Source organism: Bison bison, unplaced genomic scaffold (assembly GCF_000754665.1).
Source record: "Bison bison bison isolate TAMUID 2011002044 unplaced genomic scaffold, Bison_UMD1.0 scf7180017864289, whole genome shotgun sequence".
NCBI classification, from domain to species: domain Eukaryota; kingdom Metazoa; phylum Chordata; class Mammalia; order Artiodactyla; family Bovidae; genus Bison; species Bison bison.
In genome coordinates this window covers 5,015,225-5,032,304 of record NW_011494861.1, presented here as the reverse complement: position 1 = coordinate 5,032,304, position 17,080 = coordinate 5,015,225, and the positions used below count along the sequence as shown (strand labels likewise).

Sequence of the window (17,080 nt, the reverse complement as noted above, 5' to 3'; positions counted from 1 at the left end):
TCATCCATACACTGTCTCTCCACGCAATCAATCTCAACCCTGCTGTTTCCGTAAATAAAGCCCAGCCAACAGACTGCAGCTTCTCCCGCATACCAAGCTAGTGTGAAGGGAAGTGGGGCCGCGGAAAGGGGATCCCAGACAGCCAACTCCAGGGGCCTCGCCGGCCTGCCACCCACAGGCTGCAGACAAACACCCTGCGCTGTCTAGACAACAGCAAGTTCTGTTTGGTCTTTTTTTTTTTTTCTCAAAGATAAATTATGGTTTTAAATAGCAAGATGAAGAAACAGAGTTAAAAAGCACAGATATGCGTGATTATACATGAGACTAATGAACAGAATATTGGCATCTACCTAAAAACAGAGTGGCAGCTACATAAGGGAAAGAACCCCACAAATTTCTTGTGGAAGACTGTACACGTTTGGGGAAAGGATATACAAGCAGTTCTGGCCAAGTTCTGGAGTACTGGGTATCATCACAGCCACAGGCACAGAGTGGACAGTATAGCTGAAGAGCAGCTCAACAATACTGGATTTTATACAAAGAGTATAAGCTCCCTTAGATAAGAAGTTCTAAAATTGCCTAAATAAGACATAAAACATCTAAAGTGATACAAACCCAACCAGGGGTGCTTAGCAAAAGGAATGTACTGCTAACAATAAAAACACCACGAAGGTTCAAATCGAGAGGCCAATGAACACCCAGGTACCTAAAAAATATCAGTTTAGGTCTCTTGATTCAGAACTGGAGGCAACTCTTTAGAACACTGCCTATGAAGCAAAATTCATGTAAAAATTTAATCAGAAGCAATTTCTAAAGTCACATAGACATACTGAGCACTAAAAAGTATCCAAGTCTGTACCAGCCCAGACATTTTTTGTTCAAATCCTGAAAAACACATTTTATGCCCTCACCCTTGACCTCCACTTTCAACACAAGAGAAGCTGGGCTGTCAGCCATATAAGAAATCCTAGTTCTGGATGTGTATGTGGGCTTAGTTTCCATTTGTAAACTTGAAAAGGAATACCATGAAACTCCCCCAAATTTATAAAGGACTAGAGAGGGTAGGAAAGAACAGTGCCAATTCTGTTTGCCATTAATGTAACTGAGTGTGGAAAAATTAAAAGCTGTTTAAAAGGATATACAGGGTCCTCAAGATTCCCAAAGTAAACGCAGGATCCATTCCATTTCCTTGGATCTCCTGTTTATGCTTTCAGATAAACTGAACTGAGACTAAGATTAAATGAAAAACTCTTGTCATGCTAAAAAAATTGTAACACAAGACTTCACTTAAACAAGTTTTACCTTTGACCTACAATGTGAAACAAGTATCTACAGGTTGGAAGATCATCTTCCCTACTGGTATGAAAGCTAACATGTCCCCAAAAGTGTGTGACTAGAAACTGCCTAGAGAAAAAAAAAAGCTCTTTAAACATAAGAGCAACTGAATTAAAACCCAGCTGTGCATTTAGTCTCTAAGTCATGTTCAACTCTTTGCAACTCCAAGCCTGCCAGGCATCTCTGTCCATGGAATTTTCCAGGCAAGAATATTAGAGTGGGTAGCCATTCCCTTCTCCACAGGATCTTCCCAAATCAAGGATGGAACCCAGGTCCCCTGCACTGCAGGCAGATTCTTTACTGACTGAACCACAAGAGAAGCCCCATAAAAGCTCCTAAATTGCTTGAAGAAATCAAATAAAATAACAATTTAATAAATTTATCGTTACTCTGAAAAACCATGGGAACCATTCCACAGACCACAGCACAAACCTCAAACTGAGTCTGCTGAAGACCCAGCTCTAAGTTCAATCCAACCTCAGAATATGGGGTCAGCTCTCCTCCTCAACGGAGAAAATTAAGGAGCCCTGAGACCTGAAAAGTAAGTAAGCTAATGCACCCCTTATAACCACACATTCCAATTCTAGAAATGGTCCTGATTTCCACTGACCAAGCATGGTCCTATGCTGGGGACACCTTGGAACTCTGCTCAGTCCTTATGGGTCTCCAAGACCCAGGACTTATTTTCTCCCCCAGCTGTCTTGAACATTGAATGTGAAAGTTGCTTTGTTCTGTTCAACTCTTTGCGACTCCATGGACTATACAGTCCATGGAATTCTCCAGGCCAGGATACTGGAGTGGGTAGCCTTTCCCTTATCCAGGGGATCTTCCCAATCCAGGGATCAAACCCAGGTCTCTCGCACTGCAGGTGGATTCTTTATCAGCTGAGCCACAAGGGAAGCCCAAGAACACTGGAGTGGGTAGTCTTTCCCTTCTCCAGTGGATCCTCCCAACCCAGGAATCGAACCCGGGTCTCCTGCATTGCAGGCGGATTCTTTACCAACTGAGCTCTCGGGGAAGTCCTACTAGATGCTTCCTCACTCCTGACAACCTGCCTGGACCTCAACTTCTGCCACTATGGTTCTCTAACTCGTCATCTGGCTGCCTGCAGAGCTATTCACGCAACTTGCACAACAGACACCCAAGTGCTGGGTCTTCCCAGAAGCCCTGTGACCCTGGTACCTCTACACTGTCTCCGGATCCCAGACCTCCTAGTCCTCTCTCCTCCAATTAATCCCTAGTGATCAACAGGTCAAAGATGAACACTTCTAAACAGATTAAAGGGGCGCCAAGCAGGTGAAATGCACATATTACACTAATAGATTCTTTCTAAAACTAAAAGGTTTATTAGATAAAAACTGACTGAATAATCACTCTGTCCACCATAATTCTAATTTTTGGTGAGCAGAAAATTTACGTTTATCAAAGGTAAAGTAAGAGCTATAATATGGAAATTTCTTAGACTTTAAAGTGCTTGGTACTCTCCAGAAATAGAAAAATGTCTTATTTACAAACAAGAAGTTAAAAAGCAAGAAACAGGAATGAAAAGTTAATATTCAGGAAACTCCAAAGAAAAATACTCACTGGAAGAAAGATACCCTATTTGACATTTAGTCAGTACTACTGATTAAAGTACTGAAGAGTACTACTACTACTACTCTTTAATACTGTAGTACTACTACTCTTCCTTTTAAGAGATGAGAAGGTTTCAGAAACAGCTTGTTTAAAATTTTATTCTGAAGTCGTCCCTGGTGTATGGAAATGGACCTGAGTTTTATATTTATGTTGATCTTTTAGCCAGCATACATGCTGATTTATCTTACCACATCTAATCATTAGTTCATAGATTTTCCTCTGGTAAAAATACTGCATCATTTTAATAAAAGTTCATTTCTTCATTTCCAATCCTCACATAGCTTCTTTTTCATCTCTTGATGGTGATGGGAGTCTTTCTGTTGTTTCTGATTTAAGACAAAATACTTCCAACACTTCACCTTTAAGGGTGGTGTCTGCAGTAGGTTTTCAGTAACCATTCTGTCAGGATGAGGGAGCTGCATTCTACAGTTGACTTGCTAAGAGGTACTCCCGTCCCTGTCCCCACAAACACTGAATGGGTGTTGAATTTCATCAAGTGCTTTTTCTCCATCAAGATGACTGTATATTTTTTCTTCTTTAATATGTTAAAAAAAATAATAAAGTATGCTACAGATAAATTATTAAACTATCTGTGTATTCTATAAACCCAACTTGAGTATTTTTTAATGCTTTGCCAGATTCCGTTTCCCCACATTTTATTTAAGCACTTTACATGCATGTTTGTGATCTATAAATCTTACTTTTTTATCTGGTTTTGGAATAAAGGTTTTACTTGTCTCATAAAATAACTTGGGGAACCTACACCATTTTTCTCCATTCTCTAGAAGGCTGGTAGAATTCACCTGTAAAGCATGAGTTTAATTTTTTTTCCTGTTGTCCTAATGAGAACAAAAGGAGAAGTTCTGTCTAAATTATGAAAACTGCCTTTAAAGGGAGAAGGCATGCATTTCTTACCTACTCCTTCTTTCTTCCAGCCTTAAATCTGGGTGTTATGGCTACCATTCCATCACCACCTTGAGCACAAACTAACAGCTAAAGTTAAGGATCACAGAGGTGATGCAGAGCCTCATACCAGCCTAGGACTGCTTCCTTTCAGACTTTGCTTACATAAAAATTAAAGTTCTATTTTGTTTAAGCCTAGTATACAGTCTCTTTCTGACAGTTCTAGCAATGACATTCTTACCATTTATCTGATTCAAGTTGATGACACACAGTTTCTTCCAACATTTTGTAATTTTTGACAGTGAGCTCAGCAGTCAAAGATATTTTATGTGTACATAGTCTACATGTTTGAATTAGGGCACGTACTTCCCCCAAAATTGCACATGCTTCTGTCAGGTGTCCAGGGTGGCTTTCTATATTATCTTCTCATGATGGGGTTCTTGTATTTTTCAAGAGTGCAAATTTAAGCCTCAACTGTCTTGGGAGCATGGAGAAGGCAATGGCACCCCACTCCAATACTCCTGCCTGGAAAATCCCAGGGATGGAGGAGCCTAGTAGGCTGCAGTCCAGGGGGTCGCTAAGAGTCGGACACAACTGAGTGACTTCACTCTCACTTTTCACTTTCATGCATTGGAGAAGGAAATGGCAACCCACTCCAGTGTTCTTGCCTGGAGAATTCCAGGGATGGGGGAGCCTGGTGGGCTGCTGTCTATGGGGTCGCACAGAGTCGGACACGACTGAAGTGACTTAGCAGTCTTGGGAGCAAGGCCCAAAGTTACGAATTATAAGACGACTTCTCGATCTCTTCCCCCTGTTCCTTTTTTGGTCTGGAGTCCCAAACCTAGACATGTTTCTCTGTCATTTTCCTCTACTCCCAGATATGTTAACTAGTTTATCCTTCCACCAAAAGAATAGACCTTTGATGACCCTAACTTCACACAGGCTCTCAGCTCCAACTTCCTAAACCCCTGAAATCAAAACCTCATCTCCTATACCTGCTGAGTGTCAAAACCAAAGATCTGCATGAAGATGAGCAAATGACTCAATTCCTCTCACTCCGACTCCTAAACTTTTTAGTTTCTCTTCATTCTTGTGAGCTCAGCTCTGCATTTAAAAGTTCTGTGGTATTTTATGCAGTATTTGTAGATGTTCACTGCAAAAGGGTTTTTGGAATGATCAAATCTGGGTTTTGGTCCTATTAAAGTTCTTCAGTAGGCTGTGTTTCCAAATACATATGCTGTCTCTCAACTGTCTCCAATTCCTGCCACCTCTGGTGAATGTTTCGAGAGCTCAAATGTGATGACACAGGAAAAGCAAACCAGAGAATATTTATATGCAGCTCCAGCTTTTTGTCCCCAAAAGCTGTACAAAGACCATGAGCCATTATGAGTAGAAAAGATGACTTCACTAAAACAGAAGTGAATTTTGAAATGTCTCAGATCCAAATTCACTGAAATAAGGAAAATCCACTCACACTCACTTTTCAGCTGAAGTACAAATATTTATGTTGAAAAAGGACGGTCACAATGTTATTTGATCATGCTATTTAAACAATGAAAAAACCATAAATGTCCAATAATATGAACTGAATAGAAAAATTACAGCACATCCCTAGGATGGTATATACAAGGTGCTCGTCACAAATGTTTGTAAAATGTTTCATAACATGGAATTATGTTCTTAGCAGAAGAAGATGGACAAATAGAGGAATGTGTGATTACTTGTATATTATGTATAAACAACATATTAATTATAATCTTAATATACACACAAATACCTATACAAGCACAAAGATATATATTTAAGGAAAAACACAAATATGATTTATAGAATTACCATTATAACACTTTTGCTTCTTTAATTTTTAAATTTGTCAAGTTATTCTTTAGTAGGTACATGTTTTTCTTTATTAGAAAAACAAAGTTATTTCCCAAAACAGCCAGAAGAAAATATGTTGTATATGAATCAATCTATGATGAAACCATAGAAATTAACAGCACAAAGTTTTGAGTCAAACAGCATTGGGGTTTCCTGTTTACTAACTGTATGCCTTAGGCATCTATTTAATATAATATCAATTTTTCCTCATTTATAAAATAAAGATAATGCCAACCTAACTGAGCCTTTACAGGAACAAAATAATTAATCTAAGAGTAAGCATTCACTGCATGGCAGTAGGAGTCGTTATCCCACACACCTTGAACAGATGATATTACAAATTTGATTCCTAGAGGTCACACTAAGAAATAGCAAATGATAAACCTACTAAAATTACAGCTCAAGAAGTCAAAATCCATCCATGTGTGAGAGAGAGCAGAGTCTGGGACAGGAAACTGGAAGTAAAGATAGGACACTGAGATGAAATTTTCTACTGTTAAAGATGAGATAATTACAAATAAGGAAAAGCAAAAAAAAAAAAAATTAGCAAGAACCTTGTGGTATTAGACTAGAATTGGAAAGTTTGGTATGAACTCATGGACGGACAGACACACAGACACACACAGAAATGTAGGTGTAAACACAGCATGCGTTACCTCCCTGACCCTCAGCCTGTTCACTCTGGAGGCCTGAGAACATGACACAAAGCAGTGAACACACGGAGCACCTGATCCGGGTTCCTAAGTACTATTCACCAAAATGGGACCTCAAAGTGAATGACAGTAACAAATTATAACTTTAGACAGCAAGGAGAGAAAACCAGTCAATTCTAAAGGAAATCAACTCTGAATATTCACTGGAAGGACTGATGCAGAAGCTGAAGCTCCAATACTTCACTCACCTGATGTGAGCTGACTCACTGGAGGAGACCTTGATGCTGTGATAAGACTGAGGACAAGAGGAGAAGGCAGTGGCAGAGGATGAGATGGTTAGATATCACCACCAACTCAATGGACATGAATTTGAGAAAACTCTGGGAGATATTGAAGGACAGAGGAGCCTGGCTGCTGCAGTCCATGGGGTTGCAAAGAGTCACAAAAGACATATCAACTGAACAACAATTACAACAGATAAATTGGCAACCATTAGTCCACCCTGATATAAATAAATGAATAATTCAAACTATTACGAGGAAGAAGGTATCTACAGGGTCTCAAAGCAACTACCTTACAAAATGGTCATCAATTGTAAAAGGAAAAAGAGAAACTGTACAATTGCAAAACCTGGCAAATACCACCTTATTCAACAAATGAGAATGAACATTACCAGTAATGGGACAAACTAGAATTGTATAACACAACAGGATGTAGAAAAAAGAACACACATTTGCAGTGTCCCTGTCAAAGATATATGATGTAAATCTAATGAGAAGGAAACATCATCAATGCAAAGTGAGCAACAGTCTACAAAACAATTAGCTGATAATCTCCCAAAGTACCAACATCATGGTGAAGGAAGGAGAAACTTGTCTGATTGAAAGAGACTGAACAGACCTATGACAACTAACCACGTAATGCTGCACTGGATTCCTTCTGCTATAGCCTTTTGTTTAGAAACTTCAGAAGGGTCTGAGAACTCCAGGGCAATAATGTTTCCTTGACAATTTCCTGATTCTGAAGGCAATATTGGGGTTATGTAAGAAAATGCCCTTGTTCACAGGAAATACACAGACTCTTAGAGTGTGATATAGCCTCCTGGTGACAATTATTTTCAAATGGTTCAGTTAAACAGAGGTTTTCTACTGCACTTGCAACAGTTCTGTATGGTCAAGACTGTTTCCAAACAAAGTAAAATGAAATGAATCAAGCAAGTAAAACACTCAGTACAGTGTCAGGTAAACAATATCGCTATGATTAATAACATGATTGTCACCATTGTGGGGAAGATTAAATACAAATTCTTGCAAGTGCCTCTGTTTATGATTACTACTAAATATAAGGATGATAATAGTTAAGCTTCAATATTGCTTAAAAAAAAAAAAAAAGAACCCTGCTTCCTGGAAAAAGATAAACAGAGAGGGCACAGGTGAATTCAGGTGATCTACTTGCTTTCTACCTGATTACCAAGAGATGACTCATGTTCAAGGCGCAAAGAACCAAGAATATAATCAGATGTTTCATGCTACAGCCAAAGTCTTAGAAGAGCCCACTGATGCTTGTATAAAACTGTATTACAGAGTGGGATTGCCCAGGGGCCAGCTGATACACAGAATGCTACTTTTTAAATAACCTTGCTGCTGCTGCTGCTGCTAAGTCGCTTCAGTTGTGTCCAACTCTGTGCAACCCCATAGAGGGCAGCCCATCAGGCTCCCCCGTCCCTGGGATTCTCCAGGCAAGAACACTGGAGTGGGTTGCCATTTCCTTTTCCAATGCATGAAAGTGAAAAGTGAAAGTGAAGTCGCTCAGTCGTGTCTAACTCTTCGAGACCCCATGGACTGCAGCCTACCAGGCTCCTCCATCCATGGGATTTTCCAGCCAAGAGTACTGGAGTGGGGTGCCATCGCCTTACTATCCCCTTTTCCTTACTATTCCTAAACACACCTTAGAGACCCAAGGTATTCTTATTTAGCAAGGGGAAACAAAGGGACTGGATCCTGGGAAAATCCATGCTTAATAATTTAAGAATAAAGGCACCTCTTTCACATGGCCACTCTGCAAACCTGTTCTTCCTAGGACCCTACTCACTATTTCCTCCTTACCCTCCTAACTCACTGGTCTGAGGCAGAAAGGTAAGAAAAACTTTTCCAAGAAATGAAAGGTATAGACTCAGAAAAGGTCAAAATTCTCACACACGTGCACACACACACGGCACTAGCCAACAGGTTGAACCTACAGAGGTGGGGTGATGGGAAGATGAGGGAAAGAACAAATATTCAATAATCCCCACCCCAAGCTACACGGAGAACACTCTCATTTGCTATAAAAAGCCCCAATCGCTCTCTCAGTATTTTTTTTCCAATTTTGCCTCGCAAATTTTTCAATAAAATATTCTGACTGTAGAAATGTATTATTTCACATCAATATCACTCACATACTTACTGTAACTGTTCAGTCAGTTTCATCATGGTCAATGAAGGAATTTACCATACATTTTTAGCAACTGTATGTTCTCAAAGATTTTATCATATTCCAAGGAGAGGCAAGAATCCCCAGTGCTTGGACGTCTACATGTCAGCAAAATCAATCTCACAGTTAACAATCTACCTGGTAGAAGGAAGACTTCTTAGGAAGTAGCTCATGTTTTGCTTTTGGATTTAACATTTTACAGGGTTTTTAAAAAGATATTTCTCAATCTTTTCTTCAAAAGAAAATTTATAATTATTTTTGCAATTCCTGAGAAGCAACTAAAAATCTTGACAGTTTACAAAAGCTACCCTGTTTTTGTTTTCCCCATTCTACTAAAGCTGAAAACGGTCCAGGAAGTACAAGCTTTACCTATGGACACAGAGATGAAGTGGCAGCACAGATCAGAACCCAGGCTGCCTGGGTCCAAAAGGGGAGATCTTTCCAGGTGGCTGGTCTTAACAAAATGATCAAGCAGTCAGATTAAATGTTCATGAGGTACTAGACAAACAACAGGGACAAGAAATGGATGGATGGAACTAGGTCTCTATGGCCTGGCTCTTTTTCTAAGCAAGGATCAATCCTACTTTAGTTCAACCAAGGATATTGGTGTTTTGGCCAAATACATATATACGGGCTGCTGCTGCTGCTAAGTCACTTCAGTCATGTCTGACTGTGTGACCCCATAGACCGCAGCCCACCAGGCTCCCCAGTCCCTGGGATTCTTCAAGCAAGAACACTGGAGTGGGTTGCCATTTCCTTCTCCAATGCATGAAAGTGAAAAGTGCAACTTGGTGTTATGTACTAGGACCTCTAAGCTGAAATTTATTGACTTTATTTAAAGTTTCTAACCAGATTTTAGATAAGACACTTCAAAGAAAATGAGAACATAATGACATTATGTTGCAGGGCATGCTGACTGCAGAAGTAAATTTGGAGTGAAGCTTATCTGTGGAGCAAAAGTGAACACTCCCTGAGTGCAGAAACATTAAAACAAACTCCAAAAGGAAACTCCAGTTACTGAAGGTTCCAAGTTCTCTCTCATTTGCCAGCCCCTTGTAGTCTGTATTGTTCAGTTCAGTTCAGTCGCTCAGTCACGTCTGACTCTTTGCGACCCCATGAACCGCAGTACACCAGACCTCCCTGTCCATCAGCAACTCCCGGAGTCCACCCAAACCCATGTCCATTGAGTCGGTGATGCTATCCATACTTAAAGCTAAAAGGACTTCTCTGGTGGCTCAGATGGTAAAGAATCCGCCTGCAATGCAGGAGACCGGGGTTCAATTCCTGGGTCAGAAAGATCCCCTGGAGAAGGGAATGGCTACCCACTCCAATATTCTTGCCTGGAGAAGTCCATGAACAGGAGCCTGGTGGGCTACAGTCCATGGAGTTGCAAAAAAACTGGACACAACTCAATGACTAATAACTCTTCACTAAAGCTAGAAACATCTACTCCCGTATTTTTTGCTCAAGTTTAATTCCTTAAATGTCATGGTTAGCAAGAACACAATATGACAATCCCTGAGCCAAGATCCTTAGGACTAGAGGATTTTCAGATGTAAGAACTTCTTGGATTTAGGAAGTTCCATAGTTTATACATCACGTAATACCCCAGCAGTGTCTGAGCAATGACCCCTATCCTATCATATTGGTAATTTGTAGTCAAAGTTGTGCAAAAAGCAAACTGAACTATATTAGGAGTATAAAAAGTCTCATATCAGTTCAGGCCAACTTTGACCTCATGGTCAAATGAGAGTTTTAGCACCCAACTTAGAAATTTTTTTTGATTTTCAGAGCTTTCAAGAATGTAATAACGAAGTTAGGGAGGAAAAGTAGCCTATAAAAGGATCTGTGATAAATGTTAGAAGAAGGAAAAAAAACCTAACATTCAGTGCTGGCTAAGATGCTAAATAAATTACGGAAAATTACCTAAGTCAACTGTTAACTACCATCAGAAAATTTGCTATGGAAATATCTTCATCTTAAACTTCAGTTTTAGCTGCTCACTTAGAGTTCCCACACTAATTAAAGGGAGGGAAACAGTCATCGAAGTTAGGAGTCACAGAATCATTCTTTAACCTCCAGTGGTCTTACTGATCAGTCAGTGCACCATCTCACAGGATTATTATTACAACAGTCTGATAATCCTCTCCAGATGACTCGGGGCACCAAGTCAGCACACAACACCTGGCAGACACCATCCCATGCTGGTCCCGCTCATCCACATGGTAGATAACCATATGAGAAACCAGCTCACCCCACTGCCCCCTCCCTCACAAACCTGAAACAAAGGCAGAAACAAAGAGCATGCACCCCGAGCATTCAAGGACTGCGTTGTGCATAAACCAGGAGGAGAAGACACACAGTTTTCTAAACTCTGCTAAATCACACACACACTTCTGATGATTTGAGAAACTATGGGATGTGTACATCAAACCTAGAACTTCAGAGGGAGAAAGTAGTGTTCATGGTGAAACCAGTGAGCTTGTGTCACACTGGCTCATCACTGGAAACATTCACACTCACGTTTTGAGACCTGCCACCAACTTACCACTTAAAAGGACACATTAAAATCTTATTTGATGAACTGCTCAATTCATCCAACAACCCCCAAGCTCTTACACTACACCAACACAAGCTGGACACAGGGAACAAGAACAGAAATGAATGAATGGGACTAAGGCCAAAACACTAGAGTGATTCAGGATGCAGAGCCTGTAAAAGTGCTGCTACAGGCATGGTTCAGTGTTGCCTTTTCAGCTGAGATAAGTAATAATAGATTCCTCTATCACACGCCTAACTCAGGTTTTAAAGCAAAATTGATGGCAAGTATCAATGAAGTATCATCACTGCCAGCAACATATAAAAAAATGAGACAAGAGTTTGTGTTTGAGTCTTCAGCCTAACACAGCTAAGTTACAAATCACTGTAAATAAGCATTCCGCAAAAATAGATGCAAAACCAAAACTAGTGAAAAAAGAATCTGACTGGCTGTTCTGAACCCAAGAGCTAAACACTTAAAACACAAAATTCCCTCAAACAATCTAACTTGTGCAATATGACAGCTACTATCACAAAGTTAAATAAACACAACATCATTGTAGTAACAGACAACTGTGCATCCAGACAGAAGACCAAGTTCAAGTGTCCCACACTTCACTGGGGCAACAAAAAGATATGACCAGGCAGCTAATTAACACATATGTAAAATAAACATTCTGAAACAGAAGGTGCTATTTAAACATTACTGCTGATCACCTTCTCTATCATTGGAATAGAGCATACTTTTGAAAATGAAAACGAAACTCAAATTCATTGCTTTTTTTTTTAAAGGTAAGCAAAAAAGGTGACTATTACCCCATAGCTGTTGTCTAGTATACATATGGAGAGAAAGACTAATATATATGTTCCAACCGAGCTTAATTCAGCCTCTTAGAACCACAAAAAAGAATACGTTCCCTTTTACTGACCCTAGTTTGATGACCTAAACAGCAACATTCTAAATGTTATCTATCATTTCTCAGCATCTCCCAGAAACAAGTTTTCACTAAAACAACACACATCATACAATTATACTTAACGTAGTTCTCCCACTAACTTCCTTGAGCCAAGCATCTTTCATTTCTTACTCAATCACTGTACTTGCAGATTATGTCTTGATTGTCCTGAGCAAGCATAGACTACCTGGTCATCTAATGACCTCTCATTTTTTAAAATCCTTAATAAAACACACAGTCACATGAGTGATACAAGATAAATATGAATACATACAGTCTTACAGACATTCTCTCATGGGATGAGTTAAAATTACAGCCTATTAGAGACAAACAATTTCTTCTGTTAAATTATAGTATTTTGACTCTGTTGCTTTTCATTCAAAAAGTAATAATTCTATTTACCAAGATGGCTGAGAAATGGATGTATCCATCTTATACTAGCACTCTTACTAGAGATATTCCAGTGAGTGTTCCTGGGGATTTATTAAAGGAACAAATTACTAATCAACACAACCACAATGTCCTAGTATTTTCAGTATGGTATAATGGAAAGTTTGAATGAATGTTCATGAGAGTACAGTTCATAATAAGTTCAAAATACAGACCAACGAAACATACGTCTTTATCTTGCCCTCTGCAAACCCAAATTTCTCACTTTTCCTTTTCTTAATGAGTGAGGCAGCAGGGGGCAAGCTGCTTTAGATACCACAGACATTAATTACAGCTCTTTTCAAAGAGATTTACTACAGGACTTTGTGTCTCTCTCTCTTTCTTTCTCATCTTAGGAGTATATGCCCAGAAGTGCAGACAAACACACACACACACGCGCGCGCACGCGCGCGCACGTGCACGAGAAGCTGAAGTTCTCAACCTAGGGGCCCATGTGATGCACTTACCTTGTCTCAGGGTTGTAGCCTAGTATGTAGAAGAATGAATCCACTCGGGCCTTAAACTCTCTAGCAGCAAATATGTCAGAAAAATGGGAGATGTTACACTTCCCTCTGAAAATAAACAAACAAAAAATGTTAGCAATACTGTCAACTGCTTTGTAAATCAAAATACTGCTGGCAGAAGAACTGATGTTTTTGAACTGTGGTGCTGGAGAAGACTCTTGAGAGTCCCTTGGACTGCAAGGAGATCCAACCAGTCCATCCTAAAGGAGATCAGTTCTGGGTGTTCACTGGAAGGACTGATGATGAAGCTGAAACTCCAATAATTTGGCCACCTGATGTAAAGAGCTGACTCATTTGAAAAGATCCTGATTCTGGGAAAGATTGAGGGCAGAAGGAGAAGGGGACGACAGAGGATGAGATGATTGGATGGCATCACCGACTCAATCGACATGGGTTTGGGTGGACTCTGGGAGTTGGTGATGGACAGGGAGGTCTGGTGTGCTGCAGTTCATGGGGTCGAAAAGAGTTGGACACAACTGAGCGACTGAACTGAACTGAACTGGTAAGAGGTATGTAATAAAAAGTACTCTTTCCCTTATAAAAAAAAATATTACTGCTGGAAAGGTAAGAGTGAGGGAGATGTAACTCAATCCATAGTACTCCAAGAAAATGCAGAATATGGTGACAAACTCGTTAATTATCTATTCAGAAAAATGGGAGTTTCCCCCCAAAATAAGAAAATGTCCAATAATACATATATTTTTTGTTTCATGACTGCTTTTACCTACAACTTTACAACATAACTGCTTTTATCTCAGTCTTATAATAAAATTAAACAACAAAGATAAACTAAGGGCAGGATTGGGATTAAAGGATATGAAATATTTGGGGGGAAAATTTAAACCACAGTCACACTACTTTACCCAAAAATCCACCTAAAGTCTTTGTAATCATCAAAGCAAAATGGGCCTATTCCTCCTGCTGCCTTAAGATAAGGAGAAAGTGTAACTGAGTATGGAAGAAATTCACTGTCTTGGAAATTAAAACCTGGAGAAATTTTAACTTTTTAAATATATACATGTGTTTGAATATATAAATACACAGTTCCCAAATTTTCAGTAGCTAAAAATTTTCACGTAACTGTAGTGTAAATGACTACACTGGAAAATACTTTTCCATCGAAACACAGTAAGGCAGGTTCATCTACTAACATAAGTTAGACCACAATATAGTTGAGCGTTCTACATTACTTAACTCCTGAAGCAGAGTTTCCAGGCTCCAAATGTAAATGTCATTTACATCACATCATGAGGTACCGCCCACCTCCCCATGACACACACCTATGCACACACTGGAGTGTTGGGAGAACTTCTGAGATTCCCGAGAAGACAGGGAGGTTTTAAGAATTTCAACTCCCTCAGCCATTTAGGCAACTTTAACATCATTGCTACTGCTACTGCTAAGTCGCTTCAGTCGTGTCTGACTCTGTGCGGGCCCACAGACGGCAGCCCACCAGGCTCCCCCGTCCCTGGGATTCTCCAGGCAAGAACACTGGAGTGGGTTGCCATTTCCTTCTCCAATGCATGAAAGTGAAAAGTGAAAGTGAAGTCACTCCGTCGTGTCTGACTCTTCGTGACCCCATGCCATGGACTGCAGCCTACCAGGTTCCTCCGTCCATGGGATTTTCCAGGCAAGAGTACTGGAGTGGAAAAGAGTACTTCCACTCAAGTGGAAGCCAACGGCTAAGATCAGAGTAGAGAGAATTGGTGGATCAAAGGTTCATCAACAACACACGTGAGACACTTCCAGGGATGTGATCTCCCACTGCTTGAATAGGCATTCCATTCCCACAAGGGTCCACGAACTGGCACGTTAACAACATGCATACACTTGCTACCGGCCAAGGTGTTAGTGAAAGAAACTGAGGGATGTCAACATGGCAGATGTTCATTCACTTCCTGCCAAATCAAAAAGCAATGCCCTCCTTTCCCATAGAGCTTAAGGAACCTGTGACCAAAGCCTCAGTACTGGACAGAAGACAAGATGATCTCAGACAATCTCCATTTTAGAAATTTAATAAAAATACTATTGAATTCCTAAAGTTCCAAGAGAAATGAATTTTAAATTTTACTTAAAATCCTTTGTTGACAGCAGCTTTCCTGTAGTGAGCAGCATCACTGGCCTCTGCCCCAAAGCACCCACATGCGCCATCACTGTGACAGCCAAAACCACTGCCAAAATGCTCCCAGGGAAGGACATGGCTATGCTGTGCTCAGTTGCTCAATTGTGTCTGAGTCTTTTTGACCCCATAGACAGTAGCCCACCAGGCTCCTCTGTCCATGGGGATTCTCCAGGTAAGAACACTGGAGTAGATTGCCATGACCTCCTCCAGGTGATCTTCCCAAGCCAGGGATCGAACCCAGATCTTCCACACTTGCAGGCAGATTCTTTACTGGAGTGGCAACACAAATGGTTTAGGGAAAACCCAGATCAGTGAGAAGAGAAGGCTGTCATCTGATAAATGACTATGAAACTGTACTAATGGGATTTTATCTACCACTATGTCCTTCACCTGTTTCCTGTTTAATTATAGGAAGAGTATGGATTTTCACATGTTAATTTTATATCCTGCTACTCAATTTTTTAGCATATGATATAGTTTAATCATTGATTCTCTGAGGTTTTCCCGAATGCTAACTGTATATGCAAATAAACATAGTTTCACTTCTTCTTCATCCTTTCTTAAGCTTCTAGTGAGGGCTTCCCTAGTAGCTCAGTGGTAAAGAATTCACCTGACAAGAAGATGAGGGTTTAATACCTGAGGTGGAAAGATCCCCTGGAAGAAGAAATGACAACCCATCCCAGTATGCTTGCCTGAAAAATCCCATGGACAAAGGAGCCTGGAGAGCCACGGCTCATGGAGTCGCAAAGAATCAGTTCAGACTTGGCAACTGAACAACAAAAGGAAGTCTCCAGCTGCACTGTTTGGCCTGCATTCCTGGAATAAATCCCAGTTGGTTATAACAACCCTTTAATAAAATATCAGAATTCTTTAAAGTACTTGATTAATTAGACCTAATGTTTTTTTCTCATAAATTTCTGCTTCTATCATTACTGCTTCCTTTACTGTGCTTTTGCTGTTATCTGTAACAGTTTGTTCACACTAGCCTTGGTACAAATGTCCATCAACAAAGAAACAGGTAAACAAAGTACTATCTATTTTACAATGAGATTACTAGACAACAATACACAGGAAAGAGTTACTGATACATAGCACATTGTGAAAAATCTCAAAAACTAAAAGCTGTGTAAAAGAAGCCACACACACAAAAAATTACATACTGTATGATTCTGTTTATATGAAGTTCTAGAAGAGCATAGAGGAATTGATGGTGGGAGAAATCACAACAGTGGCTGTTTTGGGGAGGGAAGTTTAGAGAGAAGAGCTGCTGAAGGGAAATTTCTGGGATGATGGGAACATCTTGTGTCTTGTTTGGGGTCAAACAAATTTGCCCAAATTTATGAAAATGTAAACTTAAATTCTGAATTTGTGTGTGTGTGTGTGTGTGTATAAATAAATACATAAAGTACCGGGAGAAAATAAAGCAAGTGTCATCAGCATAGAGCTGCAGCTGTCCCTGCTAGTTCAGGAGCCCTAAGTACTAGGCAGAGGTGAAGACAGGGCTGACCTGAGCAGGAAGCCCCTCAGCCACTCAGTTGGTTCTAACTGGCTGGCATCTGTTCTGAAATATGTTTCATATCGCCTGGTATTGAAGAGCTTACATTTAAAGTGTGTGTACATGTGTACCATTTTAAG

General features: G+C 40.1%; 1 protein-coding gene across 1 annotated transcript in view; it reads right to left on the bottom strand.

The window, feature by feature from the left end:
- RERE (arginine-glutamic acid dipeptide (RE) repeats) overlaps positions 1-17,080 on the bottom strand; it is a 304,726-nt gene that overhangs the window by 144,516 nt on the left and 143,130 nt on the right. The window contains exon 7 of the mRNA XM_010850194.1: positions 13,267-13,371. Within this exon, the coding sequence (XP_010848496.1) occupies positions 13,267-13,371 (105 nt within the window). The remainder of the gene's footprint in view (positions 1-13,266; positions 13,372-17,080) is intronic.